A 20,577-nucleotide genomic window follows, 5' to 3' on the forward strand; every position below is an offset into this window, starting at 1 on the left:
TTTTATATTTTTAGCTTTCATTTTAACTTTAGTCATTTTGTTATATGTCATCATTTTTCTTTTTTAAAATACTTCTATTTAGCACTGAGATTACGAATTTATGTGCTCTAGTAGTTTTTATTTGTTCTTTAAAACAATTGTATGTGCGTCTGCTGTTTTTCTACATGTATTTAGCATTATTTTTATTTCAGTTTTAGTAATTTGTTATACTTTTTTATAATTCTATTTAGCATTGATATATATTAATTTTAGTTTTAAAAGTTTTTTTATGTGCTTGTCATTTTTATTAATTTTTAAAAATCTCTTTCGCATGCATTTTATTTCGCTTTAGTAATTTTATGTGCATTTGTCAAATTGTTTTTATATTTGTATTTAGCATTCATTTATTTTTATTTCAGCTTTAATAATTTGTTAGGTGGTTTATGATTTTAATGTTTTTTTTTTTAAATTGTTTTATTTAGCATTAACTCTTTCCCTGTCATTGACGAGATATATTGTCAATTAAAAGACAATGCTTCCCTTCCAAAAGATGAGTTTTTACGGCAATCCATGTTCTAGGTGTATTACATTAAGGAAAGCCCTAGCGCATGTCCAGAATTAGTTATTTTAATTTTAGTTATACAACACTATATATATGTATGTGTGTGTGTTCTGTTTATTGAATGCAATTTAAATTTTCCATATAATTATTTGCAGGTGAAAGAATATGACATCTCAATGTATTTTGCTTGAAAATGCACTACACTAAAATGCATTTTTATCAGTCTTTTGAAAAAGGAAAATATATTTTAATTTAGTTTTCACAATTTTGATCTGCTTATTTACATGAGGTTTTTATATTTTTTTATATTAAAAATATTTTTTTATATAATGCTTTAGTTAGAATTAATTCACATATTTCATATTTTAGTATTTTAACTTGAAGGTTAGGAATGTACAAATAAACATTTTAATATAATATTTATATTTTAATTTCAGCCTTATTTAAATTTCTGAAAATTATTTTTATTAGCCTTAGGTTTTGTTATCAATAACACTGACAACCAAATAAATTAACAACCCCCTTTTTTTTTTTTTTGATCATTTTTTTGTCCAACAGTGTCTGATGGCAGTGAATATCAGCACCGTCATTATTAAACAGCAGATATGACATGATATAAGAGCAGAAATAACTGACCCTGTTTATTTCTTCTCTTATATCATGTCTTATCTGCTAAGATATTTTGATACACTATTGATACAAGGATCTAAAGTATTGCAGTATATCGGTTTGTACCTGAGGCGGTTTTTGAGCGTGATGACCTCTCGGCTCAGACCCTCACTAGCTTCGGTAGCATCTTCCAGCTCTCTCTGCAGCTTCCTGCGGGAGGCGTTCGCTCGAGTCGCCTCTTCCTCTGCCTCCTCCAGCTGCCTCTTCAACTGCTTCATGCGGGAGTTTGCCTTCTCCAGCTAAAGACAAACAGAAATTCTGAGTCTCAGATTTCTCTCTTATGAGAGAAAAGCAGCTAACTACGATTTACAATTTTTTTCTACAATTTTTGCTCTGAGAGCAAAGTTGCTTGCAACCTATTTGACTAAGGTTTAACGTAATAATTGAGCAGCACATCAACATATAAGAATGACTTCTGAAGGATCATGTGACACTGAAGACTGGAGTACTGATGCTACAAATTTAGTTTAGTCATCACAAGAATAAATTACGTTTTAAAATACATTCAAATAGTAAACAAATCAAATAAATGCTGCCTTGTGACAAATATATCCTCAAAATCTGTCCAACACTTTGGTAGCATAGTTTTGGAAATGCTATGAATCCAGCCAAATCAGGAAGTGGAAATCTTTAATCTCTCTCTGTCTTTTTTTTTTTATAGGTATCAGATGTTTCATAACCAGTCCAAGCGGAGTAATTTTTTCAGCTCAAGTGTTAGGGACCCATGTACACTTTGAGAACAGAGATCAGGATATGGTTTTCATTCACCTGCTCTTTGTACTGGTCAGCATGGCGCCGCTCATCCTCCACCTGCATGAACACCTCCTTGAGTTTCTTCTCTGTGCGGCGTACAATCTTATTGGCTGCAGCTCTCTCCCTGTGAAGCGCACAGATCATACACCATTGCCAAAACATGAGTTAGGGCCAATGCTTTCTGCTCAGTAAGAGCATGGCATTAATTGGTTTCTTTTCACTGTTGCATACTTTGCTTCCTGTTCAAGCTGCTCCTCTAGCTGGATAATCTTGGCTTCCAGGGCGGCGATAGAGGCCTTGAACTTTGATTTGATAGATCCCTCAAGTTCCTGCAGTTTGGCTTTCAAATCTTTGTTCTGCCGCTCCAGCTGCTGACGGGCGTTCTCGCTCTTCTGAGCGGCACTGCGCTCTCCCGCCAGCTCTGTGTTCAGGGTATCCACCTGAAATACAGACACAACAGCTGCTACTAAGGACGTGATGTGTCAAATGTAGCCAAATATGCTTATGAAGATCAATCTTTCAAACATCACAAGCACACAGAACTTTGAGAGCAGTTTAACAGTGTTGAAAACATAGCTTGGTCACAATCACACACCTGCATAGTGGTCTTGCGGAAGCGATCGTTCAGCAGCTCCATATTGCTCTGTTCCTCCTCCAGCTCTTCCTCCAGCTGGGCGATACGAGCCTCCAGCCGCCTCTTCTCATCCAAGAGGGCTGCCCTGAAGGAGTGAACATGAATGAAGTATAAAACATCTGTCTGAACAAACTACATGACTTCACTACTATGGGGTATATCGAAGTGTAATGTCTTCTCAAAAGAAGGACCAGACTTAATTTTGTTCATTGGAAATTTATAAATCTCTTATAAGCATTGCAACATTCCACAGTCTATTAAAAAACTGATTCTTTCCAGAATTAAAAAAAACTCACTTTCCAGAGGCACTGTTGGAAATCTCATCTGCGAGCTCGTCTCTTTCCTGTTCAGCGTGGCGTCGTGCTCTCTCTGAAGACGCCAGGTCCTAAAATCACACCCAAACCAGAAACAAAGACTCGTCAGTGTAACTAATCCAACGTAAAACAAGCAACAGATTGTTCAGAAAGGTGTATTTCGGTATGGGCTCACCTCTTGCAGCTGCAGAATCTCAGCCTCGAGACTCTTGAGCTTCTTCTCGTTCTCCTTGGACTGAGCAAAGATCTCGTCACGAGAAGAGCGCGCCTCCTCCAGCTCCCTCTGGTAGTCCTTCATCTGGGCCTGGATCAAACAGAGAGATGTTGTCATCTGTTCTTCTCACATTTTGTCAAATCACAGTACCGACTATGACCTAAAATAATAAGTCTCAGCAATGCAGTCAATAATGTAGACATCTGGATCACTACTAAGAGGCTGATGCACTTGGAGCTTGTGAGGATAAACAGATTATGCTAACAAGTCATTTATTGCATTTTCTTTACTTTGTCATCACATTTCTGTGCATGAGAACAGCAGGATTCAGGAAAAGACTACCTGGAGTTTGCGTAGCTGTTTAATGGCTTCATCACGGGCTTTGTTTGCAGCCTCGATCTGAGCTTCCACATCTTTGAGGTCCATCTCCAGTTTCTTCTTCGCGGCTACAGCAAGAGCTCTCTGCTTCCTTTCATCTTCAAGCTCCGCCTCCATCTCACGCACCTGAAGGAACAGGAATAATGGGTTAAAATACCCATAGGTTAACTACGAATAAAAACTATTTCAGAATGTCACAAATTTGTTACTTGTTACTTCTTAAGGCATTAACCCTTTTATACACAAAGTTGCCTCAAAACTTTTTCTTGAAAGCACATGATATATGTATCGTGTGAATCCCCAAATGTCTTGTAATCCTCAAAAATGATAATTCCACCCACCTGTTTGACCAGTGCCCTCTTCTTCTCCTCATTCTGCTCATCTCTGGCCTGCAGGTCTCGGTCAAACTGGGCCTTCATGGCCTGCATGTTGACCTCCAGACGCAGCTTGGCATCCTCTGTGGCCTGTAGCTCGTCCTCCAGCTCCTCTAGCTGAGTGCGCATCTCCTCCACCTGCTGCTCCAGAGTGCGCTTGGATTTCTCCAGCTCGTGTACCTATAGATTAAAGTCAAAATTACAGTGAGATAGCATCATAAGTTATAACCAATGATCTGCTGCTAAATGACTTTATATTTACTCATTTCTACAATTATTTTTTAAAGACTGCAGAGGAAGCTCTGTTTTTTTCCCTCCATTTACACGTTTTCCAAACCATTTTCTACATTACATTTCAAATGATATCTCTAGATCTGGAAATCACAATTTTTAAATCCTCCCATTTTCAAAATTAACATTTTATTTTATTTTTTGCTCAGCCACGGACCTCTGAGTAGATCCAAACAGTAACATTTCATCAATCAAAATCTTGCTCCAAATGCTACACATTAAACATGTATATGTTGCGACTGGCTGATTTGATCACTTTGCTAAGTATTCTGTTGTCAGCGAGGACAGGCAAATTACTTGACACCTGAAACTTGTTGCATCACACTTAGTTATCGCATGCTGTAGGGTGCGACATTCTGAGGTCTCAAACAAAAACAGCCAACAAAATCTGCTGTTTACAGAACACCAAAGGTTCTTCAGACATTATGATGATGAATTGAAACATAACCACATGTGTAATTTAACAGCACTAACGTCCAGTAACATACTGACTTACATTCTTGCCTACGTCATCCTTGGAACTCATCAGATCCTCCATCTCAGCTCGGAGTTGCTTGTTGAGTCTCTCAAATTCCTCTTTAGCCTCCAGAGCTTCATCCAGGGCTCGGGCCATAGCCAGAGCTTTGGTATCTTTCTCTCTCGCCTCGGCCTCCGCACGGTCCCTCTCCTCAGCGTAACGTGCAGAGATGGTCTTCTCCTCCGCCAGCATCTAACATAAGCATCAACAAATGCTTTTGTAAGATTTTTTCACAATTATTAACAAAATATTTTTCATTAGAATTCAATAATACAAATATACAATTACAAATGAGCATATTTAATTTATATATATATATATATATATATATATATATATATATATATATATATATATATATATATATATATATATATATATATATATATATATATATATCACCAAAAAATTACAATTCTGAAAATCAGTTGGTAACCCTCACATTGCTGTTCGTCTTTCAAATACAACTCGAGATATTTTAAATGAAACCTGTAAGATTTCGGTCCATCCATTGAAAGTACATTCCACTAAAACTTTGTTTTTCTGAAAGTTCATAAAACATCATAAAAGTTGGTTCTCACACACCAAGCAAGCATGCTTGAGCTTCAGTTTACCATGTTTAATGAACTCTATATATGTGCATTGATAAGAGTTTATTGTGACACTAAAAAAGCTAAATTAAATCTGTTCGTCATATAAAGAAACTGAGTTGTCTTCAGAAGTCTCTGATTAAATTAAGCTTTAAAACTTTCAATAGAAGGACAAAACTTCATGTCTTCATTTGTTTTTCGAAGATGTGTGAAAAGTCCTATGGTTTTGGAATGACATGAGAAAGAGTAAATAACTGAAATGCCATTTATGGGTGAAATATTTTTTGCCATACCTGGTCAAACTTCTTCTGTTTCTTCTCCAGGTTTGAGACGATCTGTCTCTGGTGGTCCAGGTCCACCATAAGGTCATCAAGTTCCTGCTGCAGTCTGTTCTTGGTTTTCTCCAGCTTGTCGTAAGCGATGGCCTTTTCCTCCAGCTTCTGACTGGTCCCCTCCATGTCCTTCTGCAGCTTCCTCTTAACCTCCTCCAGGCCTTCAAGAGCTCCCACATCATCCTCCAGCTTTTTCTTGGTCTCCACCAGCTATCCAAGAAAGGAAGATTAATGAGGAGTGCTTTTACATCTGATTGCCTTTCTGAACAGAAGTCTGAAAATGACACTTTTACATATCTCATTTTTGGTCAAATATGAGGTTCTAGCCAACATGTCACTGTTAGAGTAAAATATCATTATTGAATGTGTCAACTGATCTGCAGTCTGCAGTGATTGTGCATACTTGGGATTGTAGTGTTGCCAGTTGTTTCTCCAGGTTCCTTCGTGCCTCCTCTTCCTCCTCCTGCTGCTCCAGAAGGCTGTTCTTCTCCTCCTCCAGTTGACGGATACGGCTGCTCAGGTTCAGCTTCTGACGCGTCTCCTCTTGAAGCAGCTCCTATAGCCACAATATTAAGCAATCATGACTCAATCACATCACACACACCTTTTCTGTAAAAAGTCCATCTATTGTTTTAATATTCTATTTCATTGCTTCATCCACTCTTGCAGGGCTTCCTGTTTACAGAGACACATTACCTGAGTGTCCTGAAGCTGGCTCTCTAGGCTGGAGGTGTCTTTAGCCAGCTTAATTCCCTTCTTCTCAGCATCTTCCAAAAGAGCAGAAACATTGTCCAGTTCCGCCTGCAACAAGTGACAAATAAATAAATACATTTACAGTGGAGTGATATTTCATAAATACCCTGGATTCTGATCCATTTAAGATTGCCTTCACACTTGGCCTGATAGCCTGGTCCGAACCAAATAATTGCAATTAATTTGAATAATTGAAGGTTTAATGATTTCAGGACTCATATGAAACTCCGTTTTGTAAAAAAAATAATTTTTTGAAAACAAATGATTAAACTTGTGTTTAAAAAAAACAATCTGAAATGAAATTGGTTATTATATAATAACAATAATGTAATAGTACACATGCTAATATTTAATTAATGCAATTTGCAATTTATTTAATAATAATTACAATTAATTGCAAATATTGATAAATTCAAATCAATCCATAATCGTGATTAGGGTTTTAATTTAATTAACCGTGCAGCCCTTATTACAGCCACACTTTCAGTCTGCAAAAAACAATGAAGCAAGAGTTATCTGTAGTGTGTGAGGGAGGACGGAGTGTAACAGTACTTCATGATTCTGATATGAAGTGCAACAGAACTCGCTTGTAGTTCATGTGACACAGTCTATCAGCACTGACCTGTAGTTTGTGGGAACGGTCTGAAAGCTCTCCTTTAACCTTCTCTCCCTCGCTGAAGCGGGCCATGAACTCCTGCAGCTGAGCCTCAAGTTTCTTTCGCTTGTGCTCAGATTCAGACTTGGCTTGCTGCAAACTCTTCACCTCACTGGTCAGCTCCTTATTATCACTCTCCAGGGTCTGTTTGTTTTTTTCCAGATTTGACTTCACCTAATGTTGACAGACAGACAGTGTGAGAGAAAGACAGATTTTGCCTGAACTGTATCAACAGGAGACCATACCATGTTCAATCAGAGCAGACATTAGAACTAAGTAATGAGGCATTTACTCCTCATCTCTGTGGCTTACTCTCTTGGCCTGCTCCAGCTGCTCAGAGATCTCCTCCAGAGCTGTGCCGTGCCTCTGTCTCATCTCCTGGACCTGAGACTCATGGTTTTTCATCTCGTCATCGATGGCTTTCTTCAGCTCTGCCACCTCCTGCTCTCGTTTGGTCCTTCATGAGCAAGAGACACATTATTAGGCAAGACACGTTTGAGGAGAAAGGGTGAGATTTGAATCTCAACTTAATCTGGCTTAAATGGCTTTCCACGTACTTTACCAAAAGACTAATTTTAAAAAGTCAAGCATAGAAAAAAAAATACTATGGAAGTCCATGGCTACCATCAACTGTTTGTTTACTAGCAGTCTTTAAAAGGTCTGGAACAAGTGAAGGGTAAGTAAAAAAAATGAATTTTTGTGGTCATGATAAATTTAGCTCCTGATGCAGACTCTTGTACCTCAGCTCCTGCTGGGCGGCAGTGGTGTCCAGGGTGTCTTCCAGCTCAGTCTTCAGAGCCTCCAGTTCCTCACTCAGATCTCTCTTGAGTTTCTCAGCTTTGTTTCTGGCTGCTTTCTCAGACTCCAGATCCTCCTGGAGCTCAGCTAGCTGGGCCTGCAGCTCCCGCACTTGCTTCAGAGCATTGTTCTTCTGAGCGACCTCCTCATCCCCTCTGTGGAACAAGAAGGATAAGCAACGATTATTAACAAAACCATGCATGCTAAATTAGAGAAGTTATATTCTACACTTTGTTTACAAACTCTTTCTAATCCTGATTAACAAAATAGTTCTGAAATACTTCAAAAACACATTAAATGGTTACATGTAACAATAAAAAGTTTTATAAACGTCACAAAAGATTTCTAGGTAACACTTTATTTTAAAATGTTCTTGTTACACATTACATGTACAAACCCGATTCCAAAAATAATTGGGACACTGTACAAATTGTGAGTAAAAAAGGAATGGAAAAATTTGCCAATCTCATAAACTTATATTTTTTTCACAATAGAATATAGATGACATCAAATGTTGAAATGTCATGCCAAATATTGGCTCATTTTGGATTTCATGAGAGCTACACATTCCCAAAAAGTTAACTCAAAGTCAAACCATAATCCTAACCCTAACTGTATAGTAAGTATGTGTAGTTCATAAATATTTCTTAGTACTTAAAGGTATAATTGCACTGTAACAAGGGCACCTTCAAATAAGGTATAACTGATTTAGATTTCAAATAATAACTTATTTTATATTGTGATTATATTTCACAATATTTAAAACATTTTCACTATATTTTTGCTTTGGTAAACATAACATATTTAAAATAAAATAATACAGACTGAAAGCATGTGTGTTGATGTGATGTCGCAACAGCAATGTGATACCAATTTACGAAATTATTTCAGGACTGCACAATGCTAACACAAAGGTCAAGAATAAAAACTTTCCATGACTAATAATCTAATTTATATGACGCCAACATAACTCGGCCTACCATAAGTTATTGTTTTGACATGGTCAGCTAGACGACAGCCAAAATATTTTGTTATACTGTGCTCCTCAATGATCTTCACCTGGCCAGTACAGCCTGTAGCTCCTCTTCTTTCTTGGACAGTTGGATCTTGAGTTCCTCAATCTGGGCCTGCAGCTCAGCTATCTGGTCCTGTAGGTCTGTGGTCTCAGCATCCAGCTTTCTTTTGGATTTCTCAAGCTCCTGCCTAGTTTTTTCCTCTTTCTTCAGACGCTCTGAGGGTCAAACACACACTCATAAACATGCAAGACTCACTGATTAACAGTCACTTAAAAAAAATTAACCTTATTCAACCCAGTTCTCACCTTCTAGGTCTACCATCATCATTTCTTGCTTGTTTTTGACTTTGCCAAGGTTCTTGGCCTTCTCTTCTTCCTCAGCAAGCTGGGAGGTCATCTCACTGACACGGTCCTCCAGGAGCTTTTTCTCCTGAGGGATAGAGAGGAAGGGAAGAGTTCAGTTTGCTCCTGCAAAGCTCTTCTAAGAGCATTTGACAAGAAAGGCCCTGGGTTGCATTTTGATTAGGCAGTCTGACATCTGCACTGACCTTTAGGAATTTGGAGTTCTGGTCCTCCAACAGCAGAATATCTTCCTCCATCTTTTTTATCTTGGCTTCAGCAGTCACCTTCTCTAACTGAAGCTTCTGTCGGGCAGCCTCTTCTTCATCTAGTTGTTCCTCTAGGTCCTTAAGTCATGGAAACACACACACACACTCTTGTGGTTTCTGTACAGCAGCAGTGTAGGACTTTGTGAGCCTTTTTAGCGAAGTACTTGCTGAATTCGTTATTCCAACCCAGAAGTTTTAGATACAGATTTGCTCTCTCAGAGCTGAGAGGCCTATTTTAAGTTTACAGCAGATCAAGGACTTTATTTTCCCAGTGAAGTCCTCACCTGTATGTGTGACTGCATTTTCTTCTTCTCATTCTGCAAAGATTGGTTCCTCTCCTCTTCCTCCTCCACACGGGACTCCAGGTCATGAAGTATCTCCTCCAGCTCTTGTTTTTTAGCCACCAGGCGAGCCCTCATCTCTTCAGCTTCAGCAAACAGTTCTGTCTCAGCCTGCAGCTGCTCCGCCAAGATGTTCTTCTCCTCCAAGAGCTGAAACAAACATGAAACTATATGTCAGCATTCAATTTAGTTGAAACTGTCACTATGATTTTGTAACACTGCAGAATATCCACTACATTGAATAAAGCCACAATAATTCAAGTGTGGCCATTTACATATATCAGATAGGTAACGGTGTCTTTAAATGTGGCTAATTCCATTGGTTATTAGGTCAAAAACTAACACAACACCTAAATAACACCGTGTATTTCCAGAAGACAGAGGGAGCAGATGAGTGTTCTAACCTGCTGGTGTTTTCGTTCCATTTCCACCAGTTCGTTTTCTACTTTGACCTGCCTCTCCTTCACTTTAATGAGCTCCTCATCCTTGGCCTGCATTTCTTCCTCCTGACGGGTCACCTGGAGGAGGGGTTTCACCTGCAGACACATGTCTCAAATGAAAACTATCTGCAACAATACTGCAAACCAGTTTTTAAAGATTAAATTTCTCTTGCAAACACATATTTCTTTAGACAAGTCTACAAAACCTGGTCGAAGAATTAAAACAGTCTTTTTCAAAAACCGAGACCAACCTTGGTGAAGAGTCTCCACCACTGCCAGTGGCGTAGTTTCAGGTAGGCAGCACAATTTCTCTGCAGGACTTTCAAAGCGCTTAGCTGCTGCTGTTTTTTAGCAAAGGCTCTGAGAAACACAACCGCAAAACAGCAGCCATTCACTGTCAAGGTCTCATAAGAATACATTTTATTTCTGCACTAGAAACAGTAAGAGCTCTATTTTACTGCTGCCCCTTTTAGACCAGATTTAGATCAGCCATGTGCATTTGAACTCACTTGCGAGCCAGATATCCTCGACAAACTGACTGGAAGTAGATGATGATATCTGTTATTTTCAGGTCTCTCTCCTCCTCCAGGTGCGCCAGAACTCCAGTGCGGAAGAAGATCTTACTCTGCCCGATCCGGTAGAGGTTTGGATCAAGCTCCAAGGCGCGGATCTACAGATCAGATTTTTAGAAGATACTTAGTATTTAGCAGATGCTGGTTTATCAATAATGGACATCAGTAAACTTCTATGAAAAGAGAGAATGAACATTAAAAAAATAACTCTTTAATTTTAATTGTTTTTTATAGAAATTATTTACAATTATATAAACAAATTTCATTATTATAATAAAGCTCTTTGGAGAGATGCATTATTTATATAATGTCTGATTCTGACATTTTTGGAAGTGGCATTTGGATATACTTATTTTAATTATGAAAAGAAAACAACTAAAAATGTAGTGCATATCTATCTGAAATCTGAAAATGATTTAAAAAATTTGTTTAAAACAATTAACAACTTTGCCATTGGTATGTTTGGATCAGTAAGATTGCTTTTATTTGATAAAAAAATACAGTAAAAACAGTAATATTGTGAATTCTTTTCCATTTGAATATACTTTAAAAGGTAATTTATTCCAGTCTTTTTATTTATTTTCCAAAACTAATTATTATTAGTTTATTTTTCAGCGTCACATGAATCTAATGGCTAATTTGGCATCTAAGTTTTTTTTAATAATTATAATTAATATTGAAAACAGTTGTGATGCTTAATATTTTAGTGGAAATGGTAATACTTTTTTCAGGACTTTATTTTCAGGATTCTTTGATGAATGGAGTTTAAAATAACTTTTTATTTATTTTACAAAGAAATTGTTACAACATTTATTTTTTACACTTTTGATCAAATTAATGTATTTTCATGAATAAAAGCAAACTTTTGAAAAGTAGTTTTTGTTTTTATAAAAAAATTCATAAAACACTGATACTGAACTATTTTGACTGATCAAAGTCATTTGTAAGTCATTAAGAAATCTCACCATTCTCTCACAAGCCTGCTTGCCGTCCATAAATCCTTTTGGGATTGCATTAGGGGTGAGGATCTCGTATCTGAGAGGAAGACAGATATGAGAGTTCTCTCACTGATAAAGTAAAATAATATTAACGCTATGGCATCTTAAGACGTATGATGCTTCTCTACTCTACTTGATGAGATGATTAATAAAACGCACCTCTGTCTGAACTCCTGGAAGACAATACGGTTAGGGAATCCCTGCCTGCAGATCCGGATCCCTTCTAGAACTCCATTACACCTCAGCTGGTCTAGAACCAGATGAGGCTCCAGTTTACCAGCCTAGAAGAATGACAACATAAAAAAGAGGTGCATGACCACATTAAAGAAACTCTTAACTGAAGGACAAATTTACTTACAACTGAAGGGATAAATGTCACTTACTCTTTTCTCGTGATTTGGGATGATACATCGTACAAAGTTGGGGTTGGTGTTTCTGAGTGTGGCCATGAGTTTTGTAAGAGACTCTTTATAGAGCTGACCCACAGTGCGGAACATGCCCTTCTTGGTCTTATATGTAGCCCCAAATGCAGTCTCATTCATCCCTGCCACCTGGTCCAAACCAACAATACGGTCCACTACCATGAAGAGTGAGAAAAAAGAAAGATACCAAGCGGTTAGCTTGATCTTCAAAGTATTTACAGATGTAATTAAATAAATAAAAAAATTGTGTGACAAAGCACAGCCAAATCATGTGAAGATGGAAGAGGGAAATCTACAACTAAAGCTCTAATTCAACAACACCAAGCAGGTCAAAATACGCTGTGTATTTTTGCATTCTTGAAAAAAATATCATTTAAGAATAATAAAAAAAAATCCTCCTTTAATCATCATGTCCCAAAAGAAAAAGAAAAAACTTTCAGAAAGTAGTACAGTGTATTTTGACTCAATTCCACATGTTTAGACAGACAATTCAAGAGCCAGTGGCCCTTACTATGCCAGCAGGTGCAGGTCCAGTGCTAGGCAAATGGAGACATGAAACAGATGAAGAGTGCTGGGGATAAGACTACAACCACAAACAAGCACAAGCTGCAAAAGAAAGTAAATGGGAGGGTGAACCTCTAAACCTGTCAAGATCATGTCCAGGACATACTTCACACCAATACCTTGCAGTTCACTGAGTTAGATGTTAATTCAGCAACTGTTCTCAGACAGATTTAAATCAGCAATGCTCAACTCAACTTGAACTGTTTAAGTCACCTGCTTGTGAATCAGACTACACTGATTACACTGCACAAATCTTTGGCGAATTTCAATGGCAGTGTGTATTTAGCAGTCAAGTGAACAGTGCTTTAAGTTTATCAAAAGATCATTCTATTTATATAACAAAAACAGTTTTACAGAATTACAAAGTTTTTACAAATTACAGAATTTCAGAATACAAAAAAGTGCATTGTAAAGTACTGATACTTTACATGTGACGTATTTTGGGGGAAGTCGTGGCCTAATGGTTAGAGAGTTGGACTCCCAATCGAAGGGTTGTGGGTTCTAGTCTCGGGCCGGACGGAATTGTGGGTGGGGGTAGTGCATGAACAGCTCTCTCTCCACCTTCAATACCACGACTTAGGTGCCCTTGAGCAAGGCATCGAACCCCCAACTGCTCCCCGGGCGCCGCAGCATAAATGGCTGCCCACTGCTCCGGGTGTGTGCTCACAGTGTGTGTGTGTGTGTGTGTTTACTGCTCTGTATGTGTGCACTTCGGATGGGTTAAATGCAGAGCACAAATTCTGAGTATGGGTCACCATACTTGGCTGAATGTTTCTTCACATTTCACTTTTTTTTTTTGTAGTCGGCGTAATCGATGACATCGACGCGTCATTGCAGCACTACTGCAAACGAGAAAGTATTATGTTTACCTTTCTATTACTAATAACACAAAAGCAATTGTTACAATACTTTTTGTATACAATCATTCCTTAATTGAACAGTTTTATTGATTATTAGACACTTTTATTCGTATTAGACAGAACTGTTAATGACGACAGTAAACAAGAGGGAGAGTGTGAGCACTGTGTGCACTCAGGCGCTGCCTTTCTCACCACCATCAAACTAAAAAGTCCTGACTCGAACACATCAGCCAAGCAGAAAAACTTACCGGCCAATGCCGATATTTGAAAATGCCATATATCAACCGATATATCGGTCAACCACTAATTTGGATGCATTACAGCTATTCAAATTGAGCAGAAAGTGAAATATGTCCCAGACATGTAAATCAAGTTCTCTCTCTAAGTAATGTTACTAAAATGTCTCCTTTCAGCAACTGAATAAATCAATGTGAATAAATTTGCTTAGGAATAAATAAAACCCCAAATAGAAAAATTACATTCCCAAATTTGAGTCTGATAACAGTGTCATACAGCAAAACAAGACAAACTTCAATCACTCAAACAGACAAGTAATCGAAAACTACATATTCATTTTGATTTATTGGAGGCTGGTGAAGTGTAACTACTGGGGCTACATTTATCATTTTAGGTCTTACAGCATTCATGTAAACGTCATTCTTAAGAACCGCTTCCAAGTAGTATTCCGTTCATAACGGACCCCTAACGTGACTTCCGTTACCACCATAGAGAATTTACTGAGCCATCAGTGTTGACTGCCACAGGTCTGAGCGAGTCATTTGGATTCCAGTGAAACAAGACGTATAGTGTTCCGTGTTCCCTATCGGAGACACTACAGGATTCCTCCACCCCTCTCCCAAACTCCATCTCCCTCACACGGCCTATCAAATCACCGTCTGACACTTAAAACAAACAAGTTGTCTGACTACCAGAAGCAAGGGCATAAGCACCATACCACAAACACTGCTCTGACTGCTGTCAACTAAGCTGTGTTTGAGGGAATCTCGTGAAACAAGGTCAGAACATATTTCACTGTGAACTGTAAATATAAAAAGGAAATAACACTTAGCATTAAGTACATTTTAAGACAATGTTTTTGACAATTAAGCAAATATTCACCCCAAACTGTTATTCGCCCCAAACTGTCATTGTCATAGTGCGTCCAGCCCCTTTTTAAAGATAGATAAATAGATTATTTTCTATAAGAAAAACAGATTTCTATTTGACTTGGGGGTGAAATATGAGCAAGCTTCATTAATTTTGATAAATAAGTCGCACCTGACTATAAGTCGCAGGACCAGCCAAACTATGAAAAAAGTGCGACTTATAGTCCGGAAAATACGGCACAGGGAAAATATTTAGCGAGTGTGTGAATCAAAATTGCTGAAAGGACTCAAAGAACAAGCAGGGCCCTAATCCTTGTAGCCAGCTCACCCATAGAGTCACCTTCAAATAGTTGTTATTCGGTGTCAGAACTCTATTAAGTCATAATACACATGCATTCATTTTTCATGCAATCCTCATTTATCGGTTTCACTCAGTTTGTGCTTCCTAATGAATCAGCCAAGTTACGCTTCCTTCCAAATGGATCCAGCTAACTCTAAAGTTAGCCAGCTAGAGGGACCAGGGCCCAGGTCTACAAGCCATGGGAGTGTTTGAAAGTACACAATGTGCTGGTAAGCAGAGACCTACAGCATCGTATACCTTCACCTGGCGATTCATGGAGACTAGAGACATCATAAAAAGACGCTCTTTGGATATTCTGAATCTCTATGGTTGAGAGACAGAAAAAGGGGGCAAAGGGGGCATAAACAAGAAAAAAAGCTAAATAAGTAGAAGTAGTAGTAGAACACAAGCTAGCACATGAAAAGACATAAATGGTAGTAAACACACTGGTTAGTGCTGTGCAACAAGTGAGAACAAGCAAAAGTCTTCATTCCATTTGCACTAGTTTCTAATGTTTGTGGATATGTGTTCTATTAATTTAACATTTTAAGATCCTGCTGATCAATCTAAGCACACACATTCTATTTTGTATTTACTTTTGAGTAATTATTTTGCCAAAGTCTTAATAATTTTATAAAAAGTGTATCATGTTATTCATTATACACAGTAATTTTGGCTTGAAATACAGTCAACTCTGAAATAAGACAATATATGACTCATCCCAGTCTGTATTTTTGCATTATTTCATGTTTCCTCACTGCTTTAATCTGTAACTAATGTAGAGCAGCCCTGCTTACAACTACAGTGCAAATATATCTGATGTGCTATCAGTAGTATTGCAAAATGTCTTGTTGGAAACAATTTTATTCTCACACACCGCCCAGCCCAAAGTTTGAGTCTTTGTAACTGAATTAATAGTTCCCCCAACTACGTTTGGTAAAAGCCAATGAAATGTATGGCAAGCTCTTTTTACAAGACAGTCAAGACAAGAAACTGAAGATTGAAAACAACAGTCTCTTTCTTCACAGAGTGGGAGGGTAGGACCATAAAAATGACCCATTTAATGTTTCAGGGCATCATCTGGAAGGCACTCGAGAAGAAACAGCTTACCATCCTTCCACAGTTCACCCACAAACTTATCCGTGGACTGGTGCAGGAGTGTGGCCACGTTGTCATTTAGAGGGTCCATGTTTTTCATCAACCACTCATCTGCCTTATAGTCAACCTGCAAAAGGAGAGTAATAAACAGCCTCAAGATGGGAAGAATGGAATTAAGCCAGGATTGGTTCAATCTGGATAGTTCCATTTAAGAGGTATTGCAGTTCAGCGGTCATTGGCTGTTTGCATAGTGTTATGTAACTACTGAAAGAGATAAAGTATAAATCAATGCACTATTTTTCTTTATTTTAACAACAGGAAAGAAAGCAAACAAATTTTCTGTCTTTTAACCCAAAAATAGCTCAAAGGTGAAGAAATATCAAAAGTTCATCATTTCATGCAGTGTCAAGTTTCTATTGCAAACAGCTCACTGATCTGAAACAGATGTGGCCTATGGTTAGCACATACCACAGCTGGATGCTACTACCCTTGAAAGACAGCAACGCAACATTTCACTGCAAGCCAGTATGACCTGACTAAATCCAATTACACAAGGTTACAATGCATTCCTTTTTTCTTTGAAACACTAACAACAGGCCTTCATTTACAAAAACCATCACAGGAGAGAAGCACAAGAGAGGAAGCCAACAGCTATGTGTAGTTTCTTTAATATGAATGCAGACGTACCCTGCCAGCATAGTGAATGATGCTGAAATCGGCTTTGTCCTTCAGCTGCCGTGGTTTCTGGAACTTGGCATGAGTGCCTTGCTCTTGCACCAGTTTGTCCACAAAGGTTTTATCAGTGGCTTTTGGAAACCAGCACTCCTCATCCAACAGAGCCAACACACCGGGAGGATTTGCCTAGGAATGGTACCATAAGACAGATCAAAACAACTTCTAGAAAAGCCAACAGAACTTCCACCGTAACTTCAAATCACATTAAAGCAAATATTTGTGGTAGAAAATAATTCTAGGAACCCAGAACAAAAATTCAAGAGTGGTGAGCACTCACTGGTCTCTCAATGAGGTCAATGCAGGGCTGCAGGTCAAGGCCGAAGTCGATGAAGCTCCATTCGATGCCTTCACGCTGGTACTCTTCCTGCTCAAGGACGAACATGGTGTGGTTGAACAGCTGCTGAAGCTTCTCGTTGGTGTAGTTGATGCAAAGCTGCTCAAATGAGTTCAGCTGCCAAGAGATGGGGAAAGCAATAAAATATGATCAATCCCTCTTTGTCAAAAGCATTTTTTATTCCCAGAACATGCATAATAGATTCTTGCACCAACATCCGTATCTTTATCACTTAACTAAATACTGCAGTTATGAGTGGGTATCCAATTTCGCTGTTTACAGTAAACCTTGTAATTTTATCCTTACTATAACATAATTATTAGGGATGTAACGATTAACTGCAAGCCAGTTGAAAAGCAATTAAAATATGTGATGATTCAAATCGGTTGAGATGCTAAACAAATCGTGATTCAGTTAGAGTTAGGAGTTTATATGAATGTACATCTGAGGGGAATTTCTGTCTTTAGAAAAGTTCAGATGGTATTTATTCTTTATATCTTGCCTCTGTGTAATGCATTTTAAAGTTCTTAAATGCAGCACTGCTTTGTTTACAGCAGAAACCAAGGAAACGCTTAAAGCACTACCTGCTGGCAGAGAGTGAATCTGCATCTCGTTCAGCTCGTCTGCCGTTTCTGTTTCACGAAGATATTTTTATGTATAGTTTCACAAAACTGAAGTCAAATCATTCTGTTTTTGCTTCAAATTTCGAAATGATACAAATCCAATTTAGATTAAAAACTACTCATGTTGCATGTATGCATCTTTGTTTGGATCATGATTAAAATGCAGTGGTTGCCTCTAATTTTAAATGCAGAGAGCACAGACAAAGCCTTATTTTGTTTATATGAAGAGATTTATTTTGTGTTACTTATTTTTTTGATTTGGGACTTATTTTAAAATTTTATTTTAATTTTATTTACATTTATGTTATATAAACATTTTGTTATTTAACAGACACTTTTTTCCAAAGCAACTTACAAATTAGGACACAATAAAAGCAATCAAAACCAACAAAAGAGCAATGAAATATAAGTGCTATATGTGACCCTGGACTACAAAACCAGTCATGAAATCAAATAAATCGTGAAATCAAAATCATGAATTGAATCGTTACATCACTAATAATTATATTATTCAATTTAGCAGATGCATATTAACCAACGACAGCAAGGACTCCCTCCAGCACAACCTGAAGAAAGACTTTGTTTTAATGGTATAATTACATTTTAGAAAACAAAAAAAGTTGCCAAATTCTGTATTCTTTTTTAGATTCCGATTTAATGGTTTAATTAAATTTTTGTAATCAAAAGCATGTCTAAACAATTTATTTCATAAAGATTTAACAATTTAATAACTTATTACAATAACAGACTAAGTTTTGTTTCAAATAAAAAATTATTTTGAAATCCTTTGTTGTCAGTTTTATTTTTCTGGATTAATGATTTAAATAAGAGGTAATTATCAAAAACACTGGTGATTGAAGAAATATCAACAATCCAATTACAGTAATCTTTAAAAAAAGCAATCGAATTCAAATGTAACAATTCCTTTTATTTTTGGCAAACAGTGATCGCAATCGAGGTCTAATACTAAAACGCTGAAGAAAAACTAGTAATAAAATTGGAACAAAACTTAATTTTGTATTTCTACCTTGAGAAATACATTCTGTGGCACAATAGTGATATATTTTATGCCACCATTCAAGAACTCAATTCATTTCTTAATTTTCTCCAAAGAAATTCTGTAATTTTTTTATAATCACTGTTTTTAATCAGTGATGAAACCTACTAATAATGTGGTATGCTTAAAATCTACGTTAAACGAAATACAATTTGTCCCATGCAATATCTTTTTATAAACAAAACTTGCAGTATTTTCAAGTTCTTGCATTGCCAGCCAGCATTTTTAGAAAACCTCATATCATATGACCTCTGATTTGTTGCAGTATAGTGATTTATATCTATGATCTAGTGTAAGAGACATCTGAGCCAAGGAAGCCGCACCTGGAATATCTCAAAGCCAGCAATGTCCAGGATGCCAATGAAGGAAGCTCCCTGGCGCTTGGTCCTGTCTAGAGCTTTATTAATGCGGTGAACAAGCCAGCGGAACAACCTTTCGTATGTGGCCTTGGCCAGGGCTTCCACTGCAAAGTCGGCCTGGTCAGAGAAACAGAGACAGGATCAGGCCAAGGGAAAAAGTGACATAACCCTCACATTTACAAAAATATGCATTCTAATATAGAATCACACTATTATAACACAGATACAAAAGTAGGGTTGGATATCGAGAACCGGTTACATTTTAGAACCACTTCCACTTTTCAATAGGGCCGTTTCTTTTTTTATTGGAATCCATAAGCAGAGTACTTATTGATGAAATTCAAATACCCAAACCTAAAAATGATAAGCAAAACCTGAAATGACCCTCTAGTGGAATTATTTTCCAAACAGGTTTCCCAAACCGCTGCAGAATTTGTTCAGTTATGATGACATTTTAATGACAGGAGACTAGTAGCCTATTGTTGTAAAAGGACAGAGGTGAAAAGGAAATCTGAATCAGGCCCGACAAGATTCAAGGATAAAACGGTAATGAAAACACTGCTTTACTGCTGAAAGCGTGGGTGATTTGAGCGATTTACAGTGGAAAACTTAATAGCTCATTACCTGCTCTTTAGTTTGGGCTTTTTGTACATAGTCTCTGCCCACTTTGATTCTTGGAGACAGGATGGCACGTGTGAACTCCATGACATTCATGCCAAGCAGGTGGCAAAGCTTTTGAGCAGCTGAAAAACAGAAAATACACAAAAATGGTTCTCAAATGCAAGCTGACCAAAAATGGTGACATTCTTTTTCAATTTAAAGGATTTTAGAAGTATCCCTTATGCACTTAAACGGTGGTGAGAAGTTATTATGGGACATCTTCGGTCATGAATATAAGAGGTATTTCAAACAAGTCAGGTCGTTATTGCAATTTACTGACTTTTAAACCCCTACAGCCCATTTAGCAGCCAAACAAACCCCAAGAGTTCCCCCATAGGACCACCAGCATGACTTGAACTTTCCAGCTTTGAGTCGTGAATGACTTGGTGGCTTGAACAGATGAAAGTTTCAATATCATACCGTGAACGATGATGATAAAAACAAATTAATCAAAAAACGTGTGGAATTCATCATGACGGTAAAACTTTTGGGACTCTTACGTAAACACATTTGATTTAACGCAACTTAGCACAACTATTCCCATATTTTCTTTTAATATGAAACGCATCCAAGAACCATTCAAACTGTCATCATGGGAGCCCAAGAGAAGTACGGGTAATTTGTCAAAACAG

General features: G+C 37.6%; 1 protein-coding gene across 3 annotated transcripts in view; it reads right to left on the reverse strand.

Annotated features, from left to right (window-relative positions):
- LOC127960237 (myosin-10) overlaps positions 1 to 20,577 on the reverse strand; it is a 59,137-nt gene that overhangs the window by 1,927 nt on the left and 36,633 nt on the right. For all 3 annotated transcript variants that reach the window (XM_052559860.1, XM_052559861.1, XM_052559859.1), the window contains 30 exons: positions 19,910 to 20,028; positions 19,250 to 19,402; positions 17,190 to 17,363; positions 16,865 to 17,038; positions 16,190 to 16,304; positions 12,171 to 12,364; positions 11,947 to 12,068; positions 11,755 to 11,824; positions 10,727 to 10,887; positions 10,469 to 10,577; positions 10,182 to 10,313; positions 9,721 to 9,927; positions 9,377 to 9,514; positions 9,135 to 9,258; positions 8,873 to 9,044; positions 7,756 to 7,968; positions 7,328 to 7,472; positions 6,983 to 7,189; positions 6,304 to 6,408; positions 6,011 to 6,163; positions 5,569 to 5,817; positions 4,665 to 4,877; positions 3,845 to 4,057; positions 3,468 to 3,629; positions 3,087 to 3,215; positions 2,894 to 2,982; positions 2,559 to 2,682; positions 2,195 to 2,403; positions 1,979 to 2,087; positions 1,277 to 1,449 (listed from right to left, as the gene is read on the reverse strand). In XM_052559860.1, the coding sequence (XP_052415820.1) occupies positions 1,277 to 1,449; positions 1,979 to 2,087; positions 2,195 to 2,403; positions 2,559 to 2,682; positions 2,894 to 2,982; positions 3,087 to 3,215; positions 3,468 to 3,629; positions 3,845 to 4,057; positions 4,665 to 4,877; positions 5,569 to 5,817; positions 6,011 to 6,163; positions 6,304 to 6,408; positions 6,983 to 7,189; positions 7,328 to 7,472; positions 7,756 to 7,968; positions 8,873 to 9,044; positions 9,135 to 9,258; positions 9,377 to 9,514; positions 9,721 to 9,927; positions 10,182 to 10,313; positions 10,469 to 10,577; positions 10,727 to 10,887; positions 11,755 to 11,824; positions 11,947 to 12,068; positions 12,171 to 12,364; positions 16,190 to 16,304; positions 16,865 to 17,038; positions 17,190 to 17,363; positions 19,250 to 19,402; positions 19,910 to 20,028 (4,657 nt within the window). The remainder of the gene's footprint in view (positions 1 to 1,276; positions 1,450 to 1,978; positions 2,088 to 2,194; positions 2,404 to 2,558; positions 2,683 to 2,893; positions 2,983 to 3,086; positions 3,216 to 3,467; positions 3,630 to 3,844; positions 4,058 to 4,664; positions 4,878 to 5,568; positions 5,818 to 6,010; positions 6,164 to 6,303; positions 6,409 to 6,982; positions 7,190 to 7,327; positions 7,473 to 7,755; positions 7,969 to 8,872; positions 9,045 to 9,134; positions 9,259 to 9,376; positions 9,515 to 9,720; positions 9,928 to 10,181; positions 10,314 to 10,468; positions 10,578 to 10,726; positions 10,888 to 11,754; positions 11,825 to 11,946; positions 12,069 to 12,170; positions 12,365 to 16,189; positions 16,305 to 16,864; positions 17,039 to 17,189; positions 17,364 to 19,249; positions 19,403 to 19,909; positions 20,029 to 20,577) is intronic.

The sequence above is a fragment of the Carassius gibelio genome, chromosome B6, assembly GCF_023724105.1.
Source record: "Carassius gibelio isolate Cgi1373 ecotype wild population from Czech Republic chromosome B6, carGib1.2-hapl.c, whole genome shotgun sequence".
Taxonomy (NCBI): domain Eukaryota; kingdom Metazoa; phylum Chordata; class Actinopteri; order Cypriniformes; family Cyprinidae; genus Carassius; species Carassius gibelio.